Raw genomic sequence first — 19,320 nt, 5'->3', positions numbered from 1 at the left:
CACTGGGGAGATTTGGGGAGAAAAAGTAGAAAAAAAAAAGTAGGTACATAGGGTAACATCAGATAACAATAAGTCCTGTGAAAAAATATTAAAGTGGAATCTGGATCAAGTGATCAGGATAGGAAGCTGATGTTTAGAAAGGCAGTTAGAAAAGGCCTCTTTGAGGAGGTGACATTTGGAGGAGGTGAGTGAGGAGGCCAAGCAGTTGGTAGGTGAAAAAGTTTCCACATAGAGGGAACAGTGGGTTCAAAAGTCTTATATTTTTGTGAAGGGTAAACAAAAATTTGTAAACTCAGTCATAGTTAAGTTCTCCTAAGATGTTAAATATTAAGATAAGAAATGTAGATAATGCCGTAGATTATGGGTCTTCTTTGCTCTAATGTACATCTTTCTTTTCATCTTGATCATTTTCCTTCTCCTGAGTTTTACATTACTCATTCTATTGTCAGACCCTGTAGGTTGCCCTCTTTTTAATCTCTAGTAAATTAAGCCCTGCTTGCAATACTCAGATGTTGCTGCTCTGAGAGGTCCTCTTTTCTTGGCTTTTGCCCTTTTGCACACTATTTGTATACTGTGAGCTATTGTCAAGTTGATTATCTTGCTAAGTATTGGGCAACTACACTCTCTAAGCAGGAAATTCACAACTTCTTTGTGATGATGACAACGGAGACATGCTTGTCCTGTGGGGACCTGCTGTTTGGTATGTGTGTGCAGGGGGAGGGGTGATAAAAAATGGTGTCAAGATGCCATTTGGAAGACGGTGCTTCTAGGAAACCCAGAAAACCCACCTGGTCCCCACCCCCGTCGGCCCCATTTCCCACCATGGCTTCGACTTTACACTTCCCCTGACGCTCCCAGAAATGAGAGCAAAGTGACTGTCTACCTCCCTCTCTGACTATGAAACTACTACCAGAGCTTGATTCACTTTTATTGTATTTCTTTCTGCCTCGTTTGGCTGTAAACCATTTATTCCTGATTTTATCAGTGTGGATCCAATCAGAGAGAAAAATCACACACTAATTTGAACAAAAGAAAGTTTATATAGGGGCCATCCGGTGGCATAGCTCTTAAGTTCACATGCTCCGCTTTGGCAGCCCAGGGTTCGCTGGTTCTAATCCTGGGTGCGGATCTATGCACCACTTGTCAAGCCATGCTGTGGCAAGAGTCCCACATATAAAATAGAGGAAGATGGGCACAGATGTTAGCTCAGTGCCAGTCTTTCTCAGCAAACAGAAGAAGATGGGCAGCAGATGTTAGCTCAGGGCTAATCTTCCTCAAAAGAAAAAAGAAAAGCAAGTTTATATAAAGAATTATTAAATGTAACAGGATATTGGAGAAATGATAGATTAGCTAGTAAGAAAGAAAGATGTATTAGTCTGCTCAGGAGGCCTTAACAAAATACCATAGACAGGGTGGCTTACACAACGGAAATTTATTTCTCACAGTTCTAGAGGCTGAGAAGTCCAAGATTAAGGTCCTGGCTGCTTTGGTTTCTGGTGAGGGCCCTCTTTCTGGTTTGTCGATGGCCAACTTCTCGTTGTGTGCTCACATGACCTCTTCTCTGTGAGCACACAGAGGGGGGGAGAAAGAGAGTGCAAGCTCTGCTGTCTCTTCTTATAAGAGCACTAATCCCTTCGTGAGGGTTCTTGTCCTCGTGACCTCATCTAAACCTAATTACCTCCCAAAGGCCCCTCCTCCAAATGTCATCACATTCAGGGTTAGGGCTTCAACATGGTCATTTTAGGAGCACACAGACATTCGGTCCATAGCAAAAGAGAACTCTAAAGAATAGAGGAATGGCTGCCGTTACCCCTATAGCTGAGACAGAGCACCCCAGGAAAAGCCCCTGTCCTCCCACCACCGCAGTGAGATCCAACCTTAGAAGGAAAGTGCATGGCTTCCCGAATGGCAGAAGTCACCAAAGTGCCACACTAGCAGAATTTGTTGGAAATCTGCCCTCTGGAATTTGACAGAGACCTGTTCTCCAAGGTACCTGGGGAAGCTGTTCATGGGAAGTTGTCTCACCTGAGCCACTGCTAAAATACTGCCCAGCTGCTGGCTACCAAAAGCTGCAGGAGCTGGGTACTGGAGAAGCACACACTGCAGGAGCCAGGTGCTGGAGAAGCCTCGCACACAGCAACAGCCTTCCAAGCAAGCATGCTGGAACCAGGGAGCAAAACCCTTTCCTCCTGCAATGTCTCTCCAGCACCTTCTACCAGCAAGGCCTCAGTGCCAGCTAGCAAAGGAAAAATATTTCAAAGGTCAAGATCCATTTTCAAAGAACAGGCAAAAAGGTGGATTTAGAGTGGGAAGGCAATAAACCAATAACCATCACACTGATAGAAACTAAGGATAAGTACCAGCAGAAGCAAACCAAGTGATGATTATGGCTGTTTGTTAGCAGGGTAAATTACTCTTCAGTGCCATTCTGAGTTTTATCCATTGCTGCATCCTCTGTGCCTAGAATCCAATCTGGTCCAATATAGATGCTCAATGAATATTTGTTGATGAATAAATGAATAAATGAACTAATTGCTGAAAATTTTCTCTAATGTTTTCTCTCTCTCTTTTTTCTTTCTATTTTAGCTGATGGATGCACAGATTGGTCTGTCGATATCAAGAAATATCAAGTTTTGGTGGGAGAGCCTGTTCGAATCAAATGTGCACTCTTTTATGGTTATATCAGAGCAAATTATTCCCTAGCCCAAAGTGCTGGACTCAGTTTGATGTGGTACAAAAGCTCTGGTCCTGGAGACTTTGAAGAGCCAATAGCCTTTGACGGAAATAGAATGAGTAAGGAAGAGGACTCCATTTGGTTCCGGCCAACATTACTACAGGACAGTGGTCTTTACGCCTGTGTCATCAGGTATCCTTTTAATTCTATTACTGCTGGATCAATGAAGTCACGTGCTGCTTTCTTATACTTAAATTTTGCTGCTGTCTCTTTCACCCAAGGTATTGTCTCGATATTTGTATGTGTTGCTGCTTTCTAAAATGTAGAATCTAAATCATAAAAAGATGGGATTGGAATTTATATTGAGACATTATTTCTGGCTTATGGAGAAAAGAGATACCATCTGGGTATCTACTTATGTTGCCAGAAATTACTAAAGACTATGAAATAAAATTTATAGAGGAGGTGAAATGTTGCAAATAAAATGTAAGCAAAGACTTGCAGAAAGGATGCATAGTTTATTGCTAAATGGGCTGTAACATTTTGTTATTGCCCTTCACAGACAGATAGAGCGCAGATACCTCTTGTTCACACACATCTGCAAAGATGATTTAGGTAACGGGTTATGTGCACAGGAATACGAAGGCTGTCTTCCAGATCATTTTGTTAACTAAAAGTGCTGGTCAATACAAAAAATTTCCCAGGTCCCTCAGGACCAATGAAAAAGTTAATAACAAAATCTGTGCCCTTATCCCGAAAGAAACTCATCACATGTCCACACATCTTTGTCCGCTTGTGGAAGAGACCTATGTAGTTTGCTTAATGATAATGCATTGAAACAGTATCCACGTAACATGTTAGCAGTTAAAAATCTCAGTTTAAGCGTTTAGCCCTTCATGGACTGTGAATCACACCCTACACGAATGATTGTGGATGTCATTAGACTATAAGAGCATTGGCAAAGCAGAGTATAGACAGATAGAGGGTGTGTTTCAATCTATTTCTCTGTCTTTCTGTATTTTGGTTTATTAAGAGAAATAAAGCCAAATGTAAAGCAATCGATTCTCAGTTTGGAGAAAGTCTCAGAATCATCTCATGTCCTTTTCCAATCAAAATTTGACTTCTACTTCTGAAATTCTTATTGGCAGCTATCGCTCCTCTGTCATAAGGATCGTACCTCCCACTCACCATCACCTACAAGAATTACCTTTATGCCGAGTCATGGCCATAGGTGTGTTAGGATGTTAAAGTAGGTCAAAGCCACATAAAAGTTAAGCAGAAATTTATCTTTTTAACACTGACAACATATGTTATAAGTTAGAGCTAATTTTGGAAAATATAAATAAATGCAAGTAAAGTCGTGCTTGGGAAAAATGTTGAAAGGATTATAAAAGAACAAATGCATCATTCTTTTGGCAACTCTTGTTCTTTCCCTTAGAAGGGGGAATCCAATCCTTCGTATTTAGACATATCTCTTAATAGAAGTAGAGGTTTTGCAGGGGCATTGATAAATAATTGCCGTATTAGTACAAAGAGTACTGTTTGGACTGGTTGTTCTCGCTTGACTAATAGTAATTTGATTTAATTTCACATCTGCTGTGTTTCTTTAAAAAAAATCATTATTTCTGATTGCTCATGCATATGTAGAGGTAATTCTTCAAGATAGGCAAATGTATGTCCTCATTTATCCAAGATTAGAATTGAGCTGAATGTACATAGTCTAACACTTAATTTCATTATTTATTGTTGATGGGAAAATAATGATGCATTCACATTAGTAATCTGAATTTCTAAAGCACTGAGGTTGCAATTCTTTGATGTGTTTAAATACATACTTTGATGTAATGCTCTGAGAAACTGCATTAAAATGTCCCTGAATTTATAGTTGCAATAATGAATGAAATGTCCAAAATTTTCAAAAACAATATTTGCCATATGTTCCTATGACTACATCTTAATGGAAGGTGAAACTCAAAGACAAACACCTTAAAGTTTTATATGTGTCAAGTGGCATTCTGTAGAAAGTGATAAACTGCACAAAAAGATACTTTTGTCACTGAAATTCAAATATTCCAATTGATTTGAAACTAGTGTTGATATGGCTCCCTTTTCCAGTTTGGAAAATGGTACTCAAAATCATTATAAACAGCAGCTTTAATAGCATGGCGTGGTGTTGACATGAAGGGAGCCCAGGGCTGTCAGTTGAGTCAGTGACATTTTGGCATGTTGTTAGTGCTAGCAGGCCACAAGACTGGCACTATTAGTTTTTAAATAATCCACTTACAAAGAATTGTAGAAGTTTGAAAATGTGAGCTTCTTCTCAAAGGTTCTACTCTTTCTGATAAGTGATCTGGGTATTAACTTATCAATGAAAAGCTTTAACAAGACTTTTCGTGTACGGCTAATTTGCATTTACACCCAAATATATACAATTAAATGATGTACATAATGGAGACACTGAACATTACTATCAGTATAATGAACAACTTTCTACTCCCTTCTGTTAGTATCTATTTTGAACAAAACAATACCACATAATTCTTTGCTCCATTAGTACTTGGGTTTTTACTCAATTTTCTCTTTCCAGAATTTCTGTTTTATTTTTATGTAAAAAAGTGAATGAAGGAGAGCTGTGTAACAATTTCTTTTCTTTTCCTTTATTGCCGTTTAAAAGAATAAGTTTGTTGGGGCTGGCCCTGTGGCTGAATGGTTAAGTTCATGCACTCTGCTTCAGTGGCCCAGGGTTTCGCTCGTTGGGATCCTGGGTGCGGACATAGCACCGCTCATCAGGCCACGCTGAGGCGGCGTCCCACATGCCATGACTAGAAGGACCCACAACTAAAATATACAACTATGTATTGGGGGGAATTGGGGAGAAAAAGCAGAAAGAAAAAAGAAGATTGGCAACAGTTGTTAGCTCAGGTACTAATCTTTAGGGAAAAAAAAGACTAAGTTTGCTTTCTAAAAAAAATAAATTTTTTATACACATGACCCCCAATTTTTGTGGCCTATGAACAGTTTCATATGCAGAGCTAGCCAGTGCACGTGTAAGCATTTTAATGCTCCCAAAATGGTAGCATACTAAGTTGTTTGGCAGCTATTTTTTGACTAAAATTTCTATTTTTGAGGTAATAGTAGTTTCATATTCAGTTGCAAGAAATAATATAGAGAGATCCCATGAAAGCATTATCTGGTTTCTCTCAATGGTAACATTTTGCAGAACTATACTACAGTATCACAATCAGAGTAATGACATTGGTACAGTCAAGACACAGAACAATGCCGTCACCTCAAGGATGCCTACTATTATCCACATCTCCCCTCCTCCCCCACCAATCCAAAACCCCTGGCAACCATTAATCTGTTCTCCATATCGACTTTTTTCAATTCAGGAATATTATATAAATGGAATCATAAAGTAATGACCTTTTAGAATTGGATTTTTAACTCAGCATAATTCCTTTGAAATCCATCCAAGTCTTTGGATGGATTCGTCGTTCATTCCTTTTTATTACTGAGTAGTGTTCCATGGTATGGACATTATCACAGTGTTTATTCACTCGTTGAAGGACATCTGGGTTGTTTCCAGTTTTTGGCTGTTGAAAATAAAGCTTCTATGAACATTCATGTACAATTTTTTGTGAACAGAAGTTTCATTTCTCTTGGGTAAATGCCTGGGAGTGAATTTGGGTTGTATGGTAGTTGCATTTTTAGTCATTTAGGAAACTGCCAAACTATTTTCCAAAGTAGCTGTATCATTTTACATTCCTGCCAGCAATATATGAGTGATCCAGTTTCTCTTTGTCCTTGCAGCATTTGGTATTGTCATTATCTTTCATTGTAACCATCAGTGTATCGTGATAGCTCATTTTGGTTTCAATTTGCATTTCCCTAATGGCTAATGATGTTTAACACATTTTTACGTGCTGATCTGCCAACTCCATCCTCTTCAGTGAAATGTCTGTTCATGTCTTTTGCCCACTTTATAATTGGATTATTTGTGTTCTTATTGTTGAGTTTTGAGGATTCTTTATATATTCCAGATAATAGTCTTTTTTTGGATATGTGGTTTGCAAATATTTTCTGCCAATCTGTAGTTTGTCTTTTCATCCTCTTAACAAGATCCTTTGCAGAGCAAAAGTTTTTTAATTTTGATGAGATTCGATTCATCTTTTTTTCCTTTTCTGGATTATGCTTTTGGTGTGAAGTATAATAACTCTTTGCTTCGCCCTAGATCCCTACCATTTTCGCTTGATTTTTTAATTAATTTTTTGTCAGGTTTTATTGCTTTACATTTTACATTTATCTGTGATCCATTTTGAGTTAATATTTATATAAAGTATAAGATTTATTTAGATCAAGGCTTAGCTTTTTGGATAGATGTCCAGTTGCTCCAACACCATTTGTTGAAAAAGCTATACTTCCTCCATGGAATTGCTTTTGCACGTTTATTCAGAATCAGTTGGGCATGTTTATGTGGGTCTATTTCTGGGTTCTCTATTCTGTACCTTTGGTCTATGTGTCTGTGCTTCTGCCATAACCTCTGTGTCTTGGTTAGTGTATCTATATAGTGGAACTAAATATCAAGTAGAATGACTCCTCCCACTTTATCCTTCTTTTTCAAGATTGTTTTAGCTATTGTAGGTTTTTTATTGTAGGTTTTTAGCTGTTGTTGTCCATATAAATTTTAGCATAAGCTTGTCTATATCTACAAAATACTTTACTGGAATATTGATTGAAATTGCATTAAACCTATAGATTGATTTGAGCAAAATTGTTATCTTTATCATGTTGAATCTCCCAGTCTATGAATGCAGTAAGTCTCTCCATTTATTTAGGGTTTCTTTCTTAGATTTCTTCATCAGCATTTTGTAGTTTTTAGCATACAAATCCTGTACACATTTTGTTAAATTTATACCTAAGTATTTCATTTTCTTTGGTGTGTTTGTAAATGATAGTATCTTTTTAATTTCATTTTCAACATGTACATTGTTAGCAGTATTAGAAATGTGCTTGATTTTTGTGTATTAATTTCTTTCTAAAAATTTAGTTTTTTCAAATGACATCTATAATGTGTTCTATCTAGCATCTAGTTTCTAGGCCCGTCTTGATTTTCTCTTTAGAAACTGCATAACTCTTCTTTCTCACTGAAAGTACATATTAAGCATCTATTAAAAGGTACCTAGTGAAATCCATTTATTCTGTGATCCATTTAGCACACATCTACTGAGTAACATGCTAATACCAGGATTACAAATGTTAAAAAACACCAGTTTTTCACCCTCAGGTAGATTACATAAGAGAAAACAAGCGTACAATAAATTGTTACAAATACTGTGATCACAGGTTAGAATACAATGGAGTTACACCAAGATGGAGTAGCCCCATTCCTCCCATTGCCTCCATCTCACAACTAAAAAGGCTTGGTATAACACAACAAACAAGCATAGAAGTCTGTGAAAGGTGAGAAGAAGGATTGTCTAGGGACCTCAGGACTTGAGGAGTGACATGACCGCAATGCTACAGTTGCCCTGCCAGATGACGTTAGAAGGGCCTACCAAGGAGCTAATCTTCCATTCTTGCCTAGCAGAAGCAGGCAGCAGTAATATGATCCCCCTGCTGGAGTAGGGTCAGCACACCTGAGTGGGGGACTGATCTTCCATTTTTCACCTCGTGGAGCTAGGCAGGAACTACATTCCTCTGCAAGGAGAGTATCAGTGGGGTACTATGGCAACCTGAGTCTTCATCCCCACCTGGTAGTAATGAGAATCTATGAGGCACTGTGTGGCAGGACTAGTCACTGCTAAGCTTCACCCTTCTGCAGTATCAGTGGGGTTCAGAGGGGGGCAAAGCTTCCACCCTCAACAAGGCAGGATGAAGTGGTGGGAGGGAGGGCTAGTTGATATCCAATTTCCCATCTTCCTTCTCCTGGTGTCAGTGAGGCCCAGCAGGAAGTGAGCTTACTCGCCCACTGGAGGCAACAAGGCAGTGTGAGTCAATGCCATACTTTTACCAGGAAGGTGTCAGCAAGGCCGAAGACAAAGCTGAACATACATAGCCACTTGGCCTTCATGTTAAATTTCAACAGGAGGATTACCTGCTTAAAAAAAAAAAAGATTAAATAGGATCCAAATTCTCATAGTATCTAAAATGTGCAGGATACAATAAAAACACACTCAGTGGAGATACAGAGCAGTCACTGGCCCTTAGCAATTCTAAAATCCAGCTGGACACATGTCACTAGTTTCTTGATTAGGCCCATTTCTTACTTGGAGTGGTTCTCTGTGGGTCTTGGGTCCATCCTCTTGTTTTCCATAGAAAGTTAAGGGGACAGAGGCCTCTTTTAAATTTGAATTTTATCTGTCTCTTTTAGTATAAGCTATCATGGTTCCTTAAAATGCTGTGAGCCTTTTATGTATTAAATTGTAATCCCGTCCATTAAGCAGAAGCCACATCCACAAATACCTTTAAAACAGATGCCTCTCTACTTTGGTGTTCAAGTCAGCATGCCGGAAGACAATGTCTCAAAGATTCTTAGACACCTCTTTGCATAGCTAGTCTTAGGGTATGCCTCATAGACCCTCCTTACTAAGAATCTTAGGGTTTACCCAGAAGGTCTTTTTAGCTACCTACTCTGGATGATAGAGTATACACTGTATCCCAAACATGTTATCAATGATATGTTTTCCCCTCAGAATCAATGTGAGATAGTGTTTGTCACAGAGAAGGCACCCCAGAATAAGCTATTGAATGAAATAATTAGTGATCGCAGTTAGTATTCTTAAAATACCTTGTGGAAAACATCACTATAGCCAGAATTACATCATTTCTGATTCCTATAGTTTTCCATCAGAAAATAAAATAGTTCTATTTCTTTTTCGTTTTTCTTTTTCTTTTTTGAGGAAGATTAGCCCTGAGCTAACTGCTGCCAATCCTCCTCTTTTTGCTGAGGAAGACTGGCCCTGAGTTAACATCTGTGCCCATCTTCCTCTACTTTACATGTGGGACGCCTACCACAGCATGGCGTGCCAAGCAGTGCCATGTCCGCACCCCGGATCCGAACCGGCGAACCCCGGGCCACTGAAGCGGAACGTGCACACTTAACCACTGCACCACCAAATTCTATTTCTTATGATATCTCTTGTCTGAAACTAATACCAATTATGAACTGCTTATCCTGCATCATGATTTTTGGTATTCTAAAAAACAGTTTGGTTTATTCTCTCCCTGTAATATGCCCTCGCTGTCACCAGGTAGAAGTAGAAAGTAATGATATATTAGGCCTAAAAGACCCACAACAAGTAACTGCTGAAAGTGTAGTATAATAATTTGTCATTAATTGTAACCTGTATGATAAAATATAATTGTAATATTTATTATTGTTGTATGTGGTTATTGTTTAAAAATCAAGTCCTTCTTGGATCAGAGGATAAATAATGTCAGCATCACTTTAGAAAGTCTTAAACGTTTATGTCCCTAAGAGTCTTCGTAATTTGTTCAGGTCGATCAAAGTCCATATAAATGTTTTATCTCCTACCCAGAAATTTTAATGGTGATATGCATATGTGTTCCAAGGACTTAAAGTAGTTTCACAATCTTGATTTTCTAATTGTTAAAGTACCTCTCTTAATTGAAACTGGAGTACACCCTTGAGAATATCAGCTGTAATTTATAGATTATAAAAATGCAATTAAACCTACATAAGCTAGTCCTTTAAAAATCCATATACAATTGAAAGTCTTTAAAATAAGGTTTCAAATCTGGGTGCAGATTCTCTTATGGATGATAAATTGAAACCGCAGACCTGCACATTAGGCACTCTTTCTATAATCTTTTGGTGGGAACATGTGTTTCTTGCCATAATAGGCTTCAAAGAGATTTCCCAGTTGCATAATTCTTATAATGCTTGGAGAACATGCTGAAGTGGTAGATCAACCTAGAACAGATAGTAAGTTTACTCTCCTTTCCATTTCTGAGACATGAAGACACTTTCTAAAGGATCAAACTATTTTTGAACAGGGCAATAATTAGCCAGATTGCTATCTTTCTGAGTGCTTTCTTTTCAGAAACATCAAACCCAATTGATTTAATTAAAAGCCAAGAGCTGTGTGAACTGCCTATTCAATTTACCAATTTTTTTACCATCCTGAAAATATATTTCTTAACCTAACAGCCAATTTTTTTTCACTAAGAAGATGAAATAAATTCTGCTTGAGTGATGATGGAGTAGTTTCTTATCTCATTGGATTAAGAAAAGCTTTGTCTTATCTTTCCAAGTTGTATAAAAGAGAAAGCTTTGAGAACTCTTTGTAATCCGTGTTGTCATGTTCAAGGCAGACAGAGACTTACAAATTTTCTCCAAAAAATATCAAATTAATATGGAATAGGTAGGCCACTGACAAAGATACATTTGTAAGTTCTGAGTTCTTATCTATTCTTTCTATTGTTTCCATTTTAGGTAAAATGAATCCTATGAACCCTTTTCAGTCATGTATATAACATGTACACTTGTATTTCCCAAACATTACTGCAAGTCTGTGATATGACATAATTGGTAATTATCATGAGGAAAATTTTAAATTGCAAACAATATGTGCCAGGCATGCAAGTCACTGACAATCTAGCAAGACTTTATTGATGATTATACTTTTATAGTGTGAGTATTATTTTTTCTTTATTTGTGGAAATTATTCTCCAAAAAAAGTTAACTGCAAATATTAGTGCAGTAAACAAAGATAAAGTGACCAGGCCTAATAAAGTAATAGCAGCTGACCAATAAAGTTTAGGATAGTGAAAAAGTTGAATATGAACCTGAGATTATCTAAGGCTCTTTCTAAATCTAATTTTGTGTATGGTTCCCAAGTAAAAAATATGAACAATAATCTCAATGAATGTAGAGAAGATAATAAAGGGACTGACTCTTCTTAGAAGAGCTCATGAAGGGCCTCTGATTTGAGCAGTACTTTGAAAAATAAACGCATAGCTAGGGAAAGTGCAATGGAGGAAGATTTCTCTGTCACAAAGTTCTCGTGAAGACTAGTAGAAGAAAAATTAAATAATGATCTAGAGCAGGGGTTGACAAACATTTTCCGTAAGGAGCCAGATGGTAAAAATTTTAGGCTTTGCTGGCCAAATAGTCTTTATTGCAAGTATTTGACTCTGCTGTTGTCGCAGGACAGAGCCATAGACAATGCATAAATGAATGGGTGTGGTTGTGCTCCAATAAAACTTTATTTGCAAAAACAGGTGGTGGAATGGATTTGGCTGGTGAGCTGTAGTTTGCTGACCCTTGATCTAGAAAATGCCTTGCAAAATGCAAATAGTTAAGCCAACAGTAGAAACTTGTAGAAGCTGTTGTTATTAACAAAGAAAAAAGCCACAGCCTCTTCCTGATAGAGTGAGTAGATCGATTTTGTTGGAAAATGGGGTTTTGTAGATGATGGTGAGAGGGATAGCTATAAAGAATGGTAAAACAGACGCTAAGACTTAAATGGCAGGCAAGTGTCAAGGAGGCAGTGGAAAAGCTGAGAGCAGTTTTTCTGGAATTATTTTGCAGCAAGTATATGAATGTTTAGAGAAATTGGAACATGGAAAACAGGCAAGGAATTTTTACAATAATTGAGGTGTGGGGTGATGGATTCTATGGTTATAGTATTAATGGTAGGAATAGCAAGGAGAAAAGAGATTCATGATCACTTTTGGAAGTTAAAAATGCATCAGAGGTGGTGCTTGATTGGATGTTGCTATGGAGAATAAATACAAGGAAAGGGGACAGCAAGAGGCACATCTGAATGCTTTTCCAGTACAAACCTAAACTTTTTCACAAAAACTTCTCAGGATCATGAGAAATAAAACTGCCTCGATTCTAAGCCATTATACTGGGACACTCTTAAATAGAATTACCCCGTCATTGCTGTCCCACACAGCATTTGAATAAATAAAGAAAGTGGTCCGGGATTCTTTCTAGGTTCTATATTAGTCTACTTATTAGTCTTTTTTTTTTTAATTAACTAAAGTTCATATTTTACTCAGATTTCTTTTCCTTTGGACCAGGGATTTAACACATCGTTCATCTTTGCATCTCTATTATGCATATATGAACATTGAGATCTGAACAAAGAAAACTCTTTGGATCAGTTGTCACAGTTTGGGGACAGGCTATTGTCTATAACAAGAATCTTAGAAATAACAGTGTCTTAAGAGAAGTTTTTTGCCCAGGGAAAGTCTAGATGTAGGCAGTTCAGTGCTTATGTGGTGTCTACCTAATTGTCTAGGCCTCAGGTTTCTTCTATATTCTGACTGTGTTCTCCCTAGAGTATGGTCGTCATCCTTATTTTCCAAGATGAAGTTCTATCCACCATATCCATGCTATTATAAGCAGCAAGATGTAGCAAGAGGAACAAAGAATATGGCCCTTCCTACCTTTAAGAACAAATACCAGAGGTTACTTATATCACTTCTACTTATATCTCATAGGCCAGAACTCATTCACATAATTACATCACACTGTAGTGGTAGGTAGCTGGGATATGTAGTTTTTATTAGTAGTACCCATGTGTCTGATAATAATACAGGAGGTCCATTACTGAGAATCTTAAATTCATTTCTCTAGAAGAAGAGCCCAAGACAGGGATTCTTGCACAAGTCATCTATTGAGGGAGGGCTCTCGGGAGTAAATCTACAGGGGAAAAAGCCAGGCAAAGATGTGTTTTCAGAAGTCTAGCCTCAGCCTGATGCCACGGGGAGCTATGGAACATAAACTGCACCACAGAATTTATCCTGCCTTGAATCAAGGGGCCAGAGCCTGGACTTCTCAGTCATCTCTGTCGATGTGGCTCTGGTCATGCTAAGGCAATTCTCCAGAAAAGGGTACAGGTGTGAGCCTTGACCAATCAACATCCACAGTAGCTGGGGGTTGGGTACAATAGCTGGTGAAGAAATTCTGGGATGCCAGAAGCATCTACTACACTGAGGAGTGAGAGGAAACAGATATTGATGGAAAATTAGCAGCCATTTTTGGCACAGCTGAGAAGCATCCCTCCACATATAATGAAATGGCTCAATTTCCTATTAAATTCTATCAGTATTTGTTGAATGAGTACTACATATTCTTGAACAACCTTCTATTTTATTTATTTCCACAGCCTTCCTTCTTTAACATTTTTGAAAGGATTAATAAATATTAATATTCTCAGTACCACCATACCTACCCCCAACATATACATATGCATCCTGCCCTCAATAGCTACTCCCTCTGCTCAGATTCTAAGTCATACTCACAACCAATTATAGAATTACCTAATTAACATACCTGAAGAAGACTTGGCGGGGAAAATCCCTCCTCTTTCAAATATTTCTAATTCTGGTCCCCAGAAAATGTCTCATTGCTCAGGAAATAAATAGACAGCCAGGTTACTATGATAAGGATACATACAAATTCCTTATGTTCATCTTCCCTAAATCTTAGGTGAAGAATCAGTGAATTTTCTCATTAGTTTGCTGTGGCCTAGATTTATGCAGGTTTTACAGTGGTGTTTCTGGCTTTCAGGCAGGTCTCCACTTAGTAACTGCTTCATAATATAGAATCTGAGGTTATAAAACAAAAACTTAAAAGAGGTAATTGAATAAGCATTTAACTGATTTCATTATATCTCACAATTACAGATCTGGGACTATCCATTTTCTCCCATGAAGGTCATAAAAGGCAGTCCTATAAAATAGTCAAGGTTATGGAGTGAATGAGTAACATTTGAAGTATGGTCCAATGGTTTCAGGAAGATGTATTGTCCTAAAGCCAAAAGGAAAAAAAAGAAGAAGAAAAAGAAATGAAAACATCATTTCAAAGCAATGTTACATCATTAGTTATACTTCATATTATAGAAAAGCAGCTTACTCAAGATAGTTTATTTTCTCATATAAAGTAATTATAAGTTAGGCATTCCTGAACTTGTAAGATAGTTTCAGGGTTTGTCAAGGCCCAGGCTGCAATGCTTTATACTCAGCCATTCTTAGCCTGTGGCTTCCATTCACTAGGTCACTCCAAGGTCCTGGTGCAACGGAAGAACTGAATTTTTAATGTTATTTAATTTTAAGTAGTCACATGTGGATCTTAGCCTTTGTTTTAAAAAGGTAATGTCAAGCCATTCTTGGCTATTTCCTACAATATAAACTGTTCTAGGTATATACAGGTCTTATTTAGCCTAGAATCTTGTAATGTAGATGTGGGAAGGATATGAGACCACAAAGCTAATATTTAGAAATACTGAAAATCAAGCTGGATCCTCTGATTCCGTAATCACTGACACTCAGAAAAATTCATTTCTTTAAAAGATTTCATAATTAGTTGATGGATGTGTTAATTATCTTGTTATTGGTAATCATTCCACAGTGTATATTTATACCAAATCATCTTATTGTACACTTTAAAAATGTACAATTATATTTGTCAATTACTCATCAATAAAGTTCAAAATGTATTTTATAGTTGACTTTTTTTGGCATTTCAGGCAGACTTTCCTCTATTTGCTTAAAATAAGTAAAGTTTTTACACAATTATCATTTCATTTTATTATTGATGGCTTTTGTATTTGAGGAATGATGACAATAATCTGACAATAAATTTTTACCCCATGTATCCTAAATGTTGAGGCTTAGGCTGTCTTGTCTTGACTCTGTAAACCAATCCAGTAAATGGTAAACTAGCCACTAATTTCCATTAAAACAAGAATATTATTTCTGTTACTGAAGAAGTTTTGGAATTAGTTGCATCTAAGTTGATGTAATTGAATTGGCTAGGAATTTTTGATACCCTATCCAATCTGAATTGAATGAATTTTCTAGTAGATTAGTGAGCATCTACTCTACACCCGCCACTGGTCTAGTGATTGGAAGGACAGCAGTGAATTAAGCCAGATTGGGCTACTCCTGTAGCTAGAAGTCTCTTCTGGAAAAGAGCCTTTGACACCATAATTACTGGTGCCTTGGCTTTTAAGAAGGAAAACAAGTTTCCTTAAGATCAGCTCACAGGCCTACCTAGCCCACTTGGTGTATAGGCTCACCCTCAAGGACTGCACTCTTCCGACTGAAACTCAAGTATTTCTGGGGTTACACAGAGAATTTCCAAGGGGTGTGCCACAAAAATTTGAAGGGAATTCATCTCCAGAACCTCAACTTCCATATGTATCCTTTTCTAAAATTGCCTGACAACTCTCAATGTTTCTCAAATTATGGTCTGATATATAATTAGATTAAAAAATCACCAGAGATGCTAGTTTAAAAACGATTCCTAGATCCACCACATACCTATTGAATGAGAATTTCTGGGGAAACAAGGACCGAGAATCTGGCAGTTCAACATGCATCCACGTTTTTCTTATCCACATCAAGTTTGAGAATTTATATTCAAGTGATAGTGATCCTTTTAAGAGAATTACATCTCATACAAATTCAGGGACAACAAGGTGCTTTAAAAAATCTTAAAAGTATAAAGAGTCTCTTGATGGAGGATAGCCAGTGCCTGACGTAGTACACAGCATGTATTAGATTGAAAGTGAATGAATACAAGGTATATGCTTCCTTCTAAAATATTAGAAGATTGAATATAAAGAGTACATCTTCCTTCTAAAATGTTAAGGATGTACTCCATAGTTAATGTTTTTACGAAGACTATTTACCTCTTCATCTACATTTAATTTACAAATGGAGTCATAGGCAGTAAAGATATAGCAGGGTGCCTTCTGATTGTACTGCTGTGATCTTCAAATGAATGAGCACTGCAGATTATTGAACCTACTGAAACGTTCTTAATTAAGGAAACCAGTAGTTTGCAGACTAACAGCCTATGTGTTAACCTTGTTGATGCAGTGTAGAAATCCCATGTAGATATCTTGTACAAAAGAATGAAAATGTTCTGGTTCCTAAAGTGGAATTTCCAAGCAACTATATTCTCATGAAAATTGCTGCTCTGGATGTCTGTTCAGAGGCTTTGGTTTACAAAGCAAAGATTTGAAAATATCAAACTTTCTTGATCTATGAATGTTGTTTTCATTAATTAGGTGTATATGACAGCTCTCTTTGCCCTAATAGCCCCCCTGGAGGAAATAACATTTTTGTTTATCTAAACAGCACTTAATGACTACTCTAAAATTAGAGTTTAAGACCTTTAACTCTAGAGTGCAAAGCTCTATGTCCTTGACTCTGATGTTTATCATGAATATTAATTTCTGATCTTAAAGTCAAGCCATGAAATTTTTATATATTGTCATACCTTTCCCTTGACAATTTTGGTAATTGCCATAATTTCCTCATCAGCAAGTGTTTTTTGTGGCTTCCCTGGTTTAACAAGGCTATCAAATTGGCAGGTCTGAATTCTCTCTTTTATTTCAATGTGAGGCCTGTAGACTTGTTTGCTCTGAGCAGTAACAAGACCTCTGATCTTAAAAAATTATAGTTTTTATTGGTGCCTTTACACGATAAAAGACTTGATGTATTTTTGTCATTCCAGGTTTTAATCATTACCTTTGAGATTACTTTCCTATTAGATGAGATTTATGTTCACTGCTCCAAACCCTTTTTCTGTTGCTCACATAAACATATTATTTTCCACAGGATATCTATCATTTTCTTTAAAATTGATTCATTGCTAGTATCTGATCATCAAATATCAGAGTATATAGGTTCAGATTGTTTATCAGTATCTAACATTAAAACTATTTAGAGAATATACATACAAACACATATATATACATGAACACACATGCACATACTTTTTAAATATATGTAATTTAGTTGGAATATTGTTCTCTTTTGTTTATTTGTGCTTTCAACAAAGACTTATTGAACACCTACTAAGCATCGAACCTGAATTTTTGTTTGGGGAGACAAAGAAAAATGGTCAAGACACGATTTGGCCTGAAGACATCACAGTCAACCAGAGAAGACAGATTCATAAGGAATTATCTGTATGGCAAATACTGTTAGAGATCTGGTGACAAACTGCTGTTGCAACCAGGAAGATTCAGGGATGGATACGCAGAACAGGATGCAATGAGGCTGCATGAGATGGATTTTTCTTGATGGAGAGAAATGGAAAGGACATTTTATTTTATACAGTGGGAGTAGAACAATGCCAGCCATGGTGAGAAGGAAAGAGCAACAGATGTATGTGGCCAGAATGAAGAGTACAAGGTGGTACATGAGGAGATACAGATGATGGTAGAAAGGAAGCTTGTGGATAGATTTAAGAAGGAGCTGTGGATAGAATCCCAGGTGCAGGAGTTTGATTTTTTTTCCTTAGGCGATATAGTGATCCAGGATGGCCTAGTGCCATAGAGAAATTTATTCTGGATACTCAGTCATCCAGAAAATTATTTAACAAATTCTTTTTGAGAGCTCTTCTTGGCCAAGTGATGGCTAAGAGTCAAAGCCAAAGTCTCTGTTCTCAAGAATCTTATGCCCACAACTAGAAGGACCTGCAACTGAGATATACAACTATGTATGGGGGCGGGGTTGGGGAGATAAAGCAGAAAAAAAAGAAGAATCTTATAGTCTTTTGAGGGAGAAAATTAATTAAGTCAACAATTAATGTCTGATATGACAAAGGCTATGAGAGAGGAAAGAACGGAGTGTAATCAGTGTATAGATGAGTCATGTAATTCAGAAAAAAAATCAAGAAAGGCTTCTTGAACATATAAGCATTGAGTTCTGAGAAAGAAGTAAAACCTGGCTAGATGAAAAAGGAGGTGTGGAAGAGATGCTAGGTGGGGAAATAGTGTAAGGTTAGTATAATAGTATAAGGCTCAATATACATATAATTAGAATATCTTCTAATTTTCTATGACTATAGCAAAGTATCTGTGCTTTGGGTTATTCTGAGATGTAGCTATGGAAGCAGGAAGGGATCAGTTCATGGACTTGGGTGCAAAACTAAAGAGGTAGAACGATACTGAAAATACGGGGAACCAATGAAGGACTTTAAGCAGGTGGATGACAAAATCAGATTTGAGTTATTTTTTTTTGAAAGATTGGCACCTGAGGTAACAACTTTGCCAATCTTCTTCTTTTTTTTCTGTTTTTTCTCCCACAATTCCCCAGTCAGTAGTGGCATATTTTAGTTGTGGGTCCTTCTAGTTGGGGCATGTGGCATGCCGCCTCAATGTGGCCTGACGAGCAGTGCCATGTCCGTGCCCAGGATATGAACCAGTGAAACCCTGGGCCACCGAAGTGGAGCACTCGAAGTTCACCACTCGGCCACAGGGCCAGCCCCAGATTTGAGTTTTAGGGAGCTCATTTGGCAGCAGTGTGTGAGGAAGTTGAATGGAAGATTTGGAGCAACATCTAACTATAGGGTTGTCTTAGATTGGGCTCCCCAAGAAGCAGACTCCAAGGAAGCATCACTAGAGTGATGAGGAAGTGATATGGGGAAGAGAAGGAAACCAATAAAATGTAAATTATAAAGCCCGTTACTCCTGTGGGCAACTGGAAATTAGGTCCACTGGAGAACTGTGGGAGGAAATGAAGACATGCCCTCAGAGTTATCACACCCAAGGGGAGAGGAAGCTGGGTTATTTATCCACCAACCCCCATCCGTCCCTTACTGAGGACTTCTAGAAGCATTAGCTCTCCAGCATTTCTGGCTTGCCTTTCAT

General features: G+C 37.6%; 1 protein-coding gene across 1 annotated transcript in view; it reads left to right on the top strand.

Annotated features, from left to right (window-relative positions):
- Positions 1 to 1,796: 1,796 nt before the first annotated feature.
- Positions 1,797 to 19,320, top strand: part of IL1RAPL1 (interleukin 1 receptor accessory protein like 1) — a 603,506-nt gene continuing 585,982 nt past the window's right edge. Inside the window, exons 1-3 of the mRNA XM_046672892.1 lie at positions 1,797 to 1,865; positions 1,974 to 2,082; positions 2,587 to 2,866. Of these exons, the coding sequence (XP_046528848.1) occupies positions 1,797 to 1,865; positions 1,974 to 2,082; positions 2,587 to 2,866 (458 nt within the window). The remainder of the gene's footprint in view (positions 1,866 to 1,973; positions 2,083 to 2,586; positions 2,867 to 19,320) is intronic.

Source organism: Equus quagga, chromosome 10 (assembly GCF_021613505.1).
Source record: "Equus quagga isolate Etosha38 chromosome 10, UCLA_HA_Equagga_1.0, whole genome shotgun sequence".
Classification (NCBI taxonomy): domain Eukaryota; kingdom Metazoa; phylum Chordata; class Mammalia; order Perissodactyla; family Equidae; genus Equus; species Equus quagga.
This window is presented reverse-complemented; position numbering and strand designations above follow the sequence as displayed.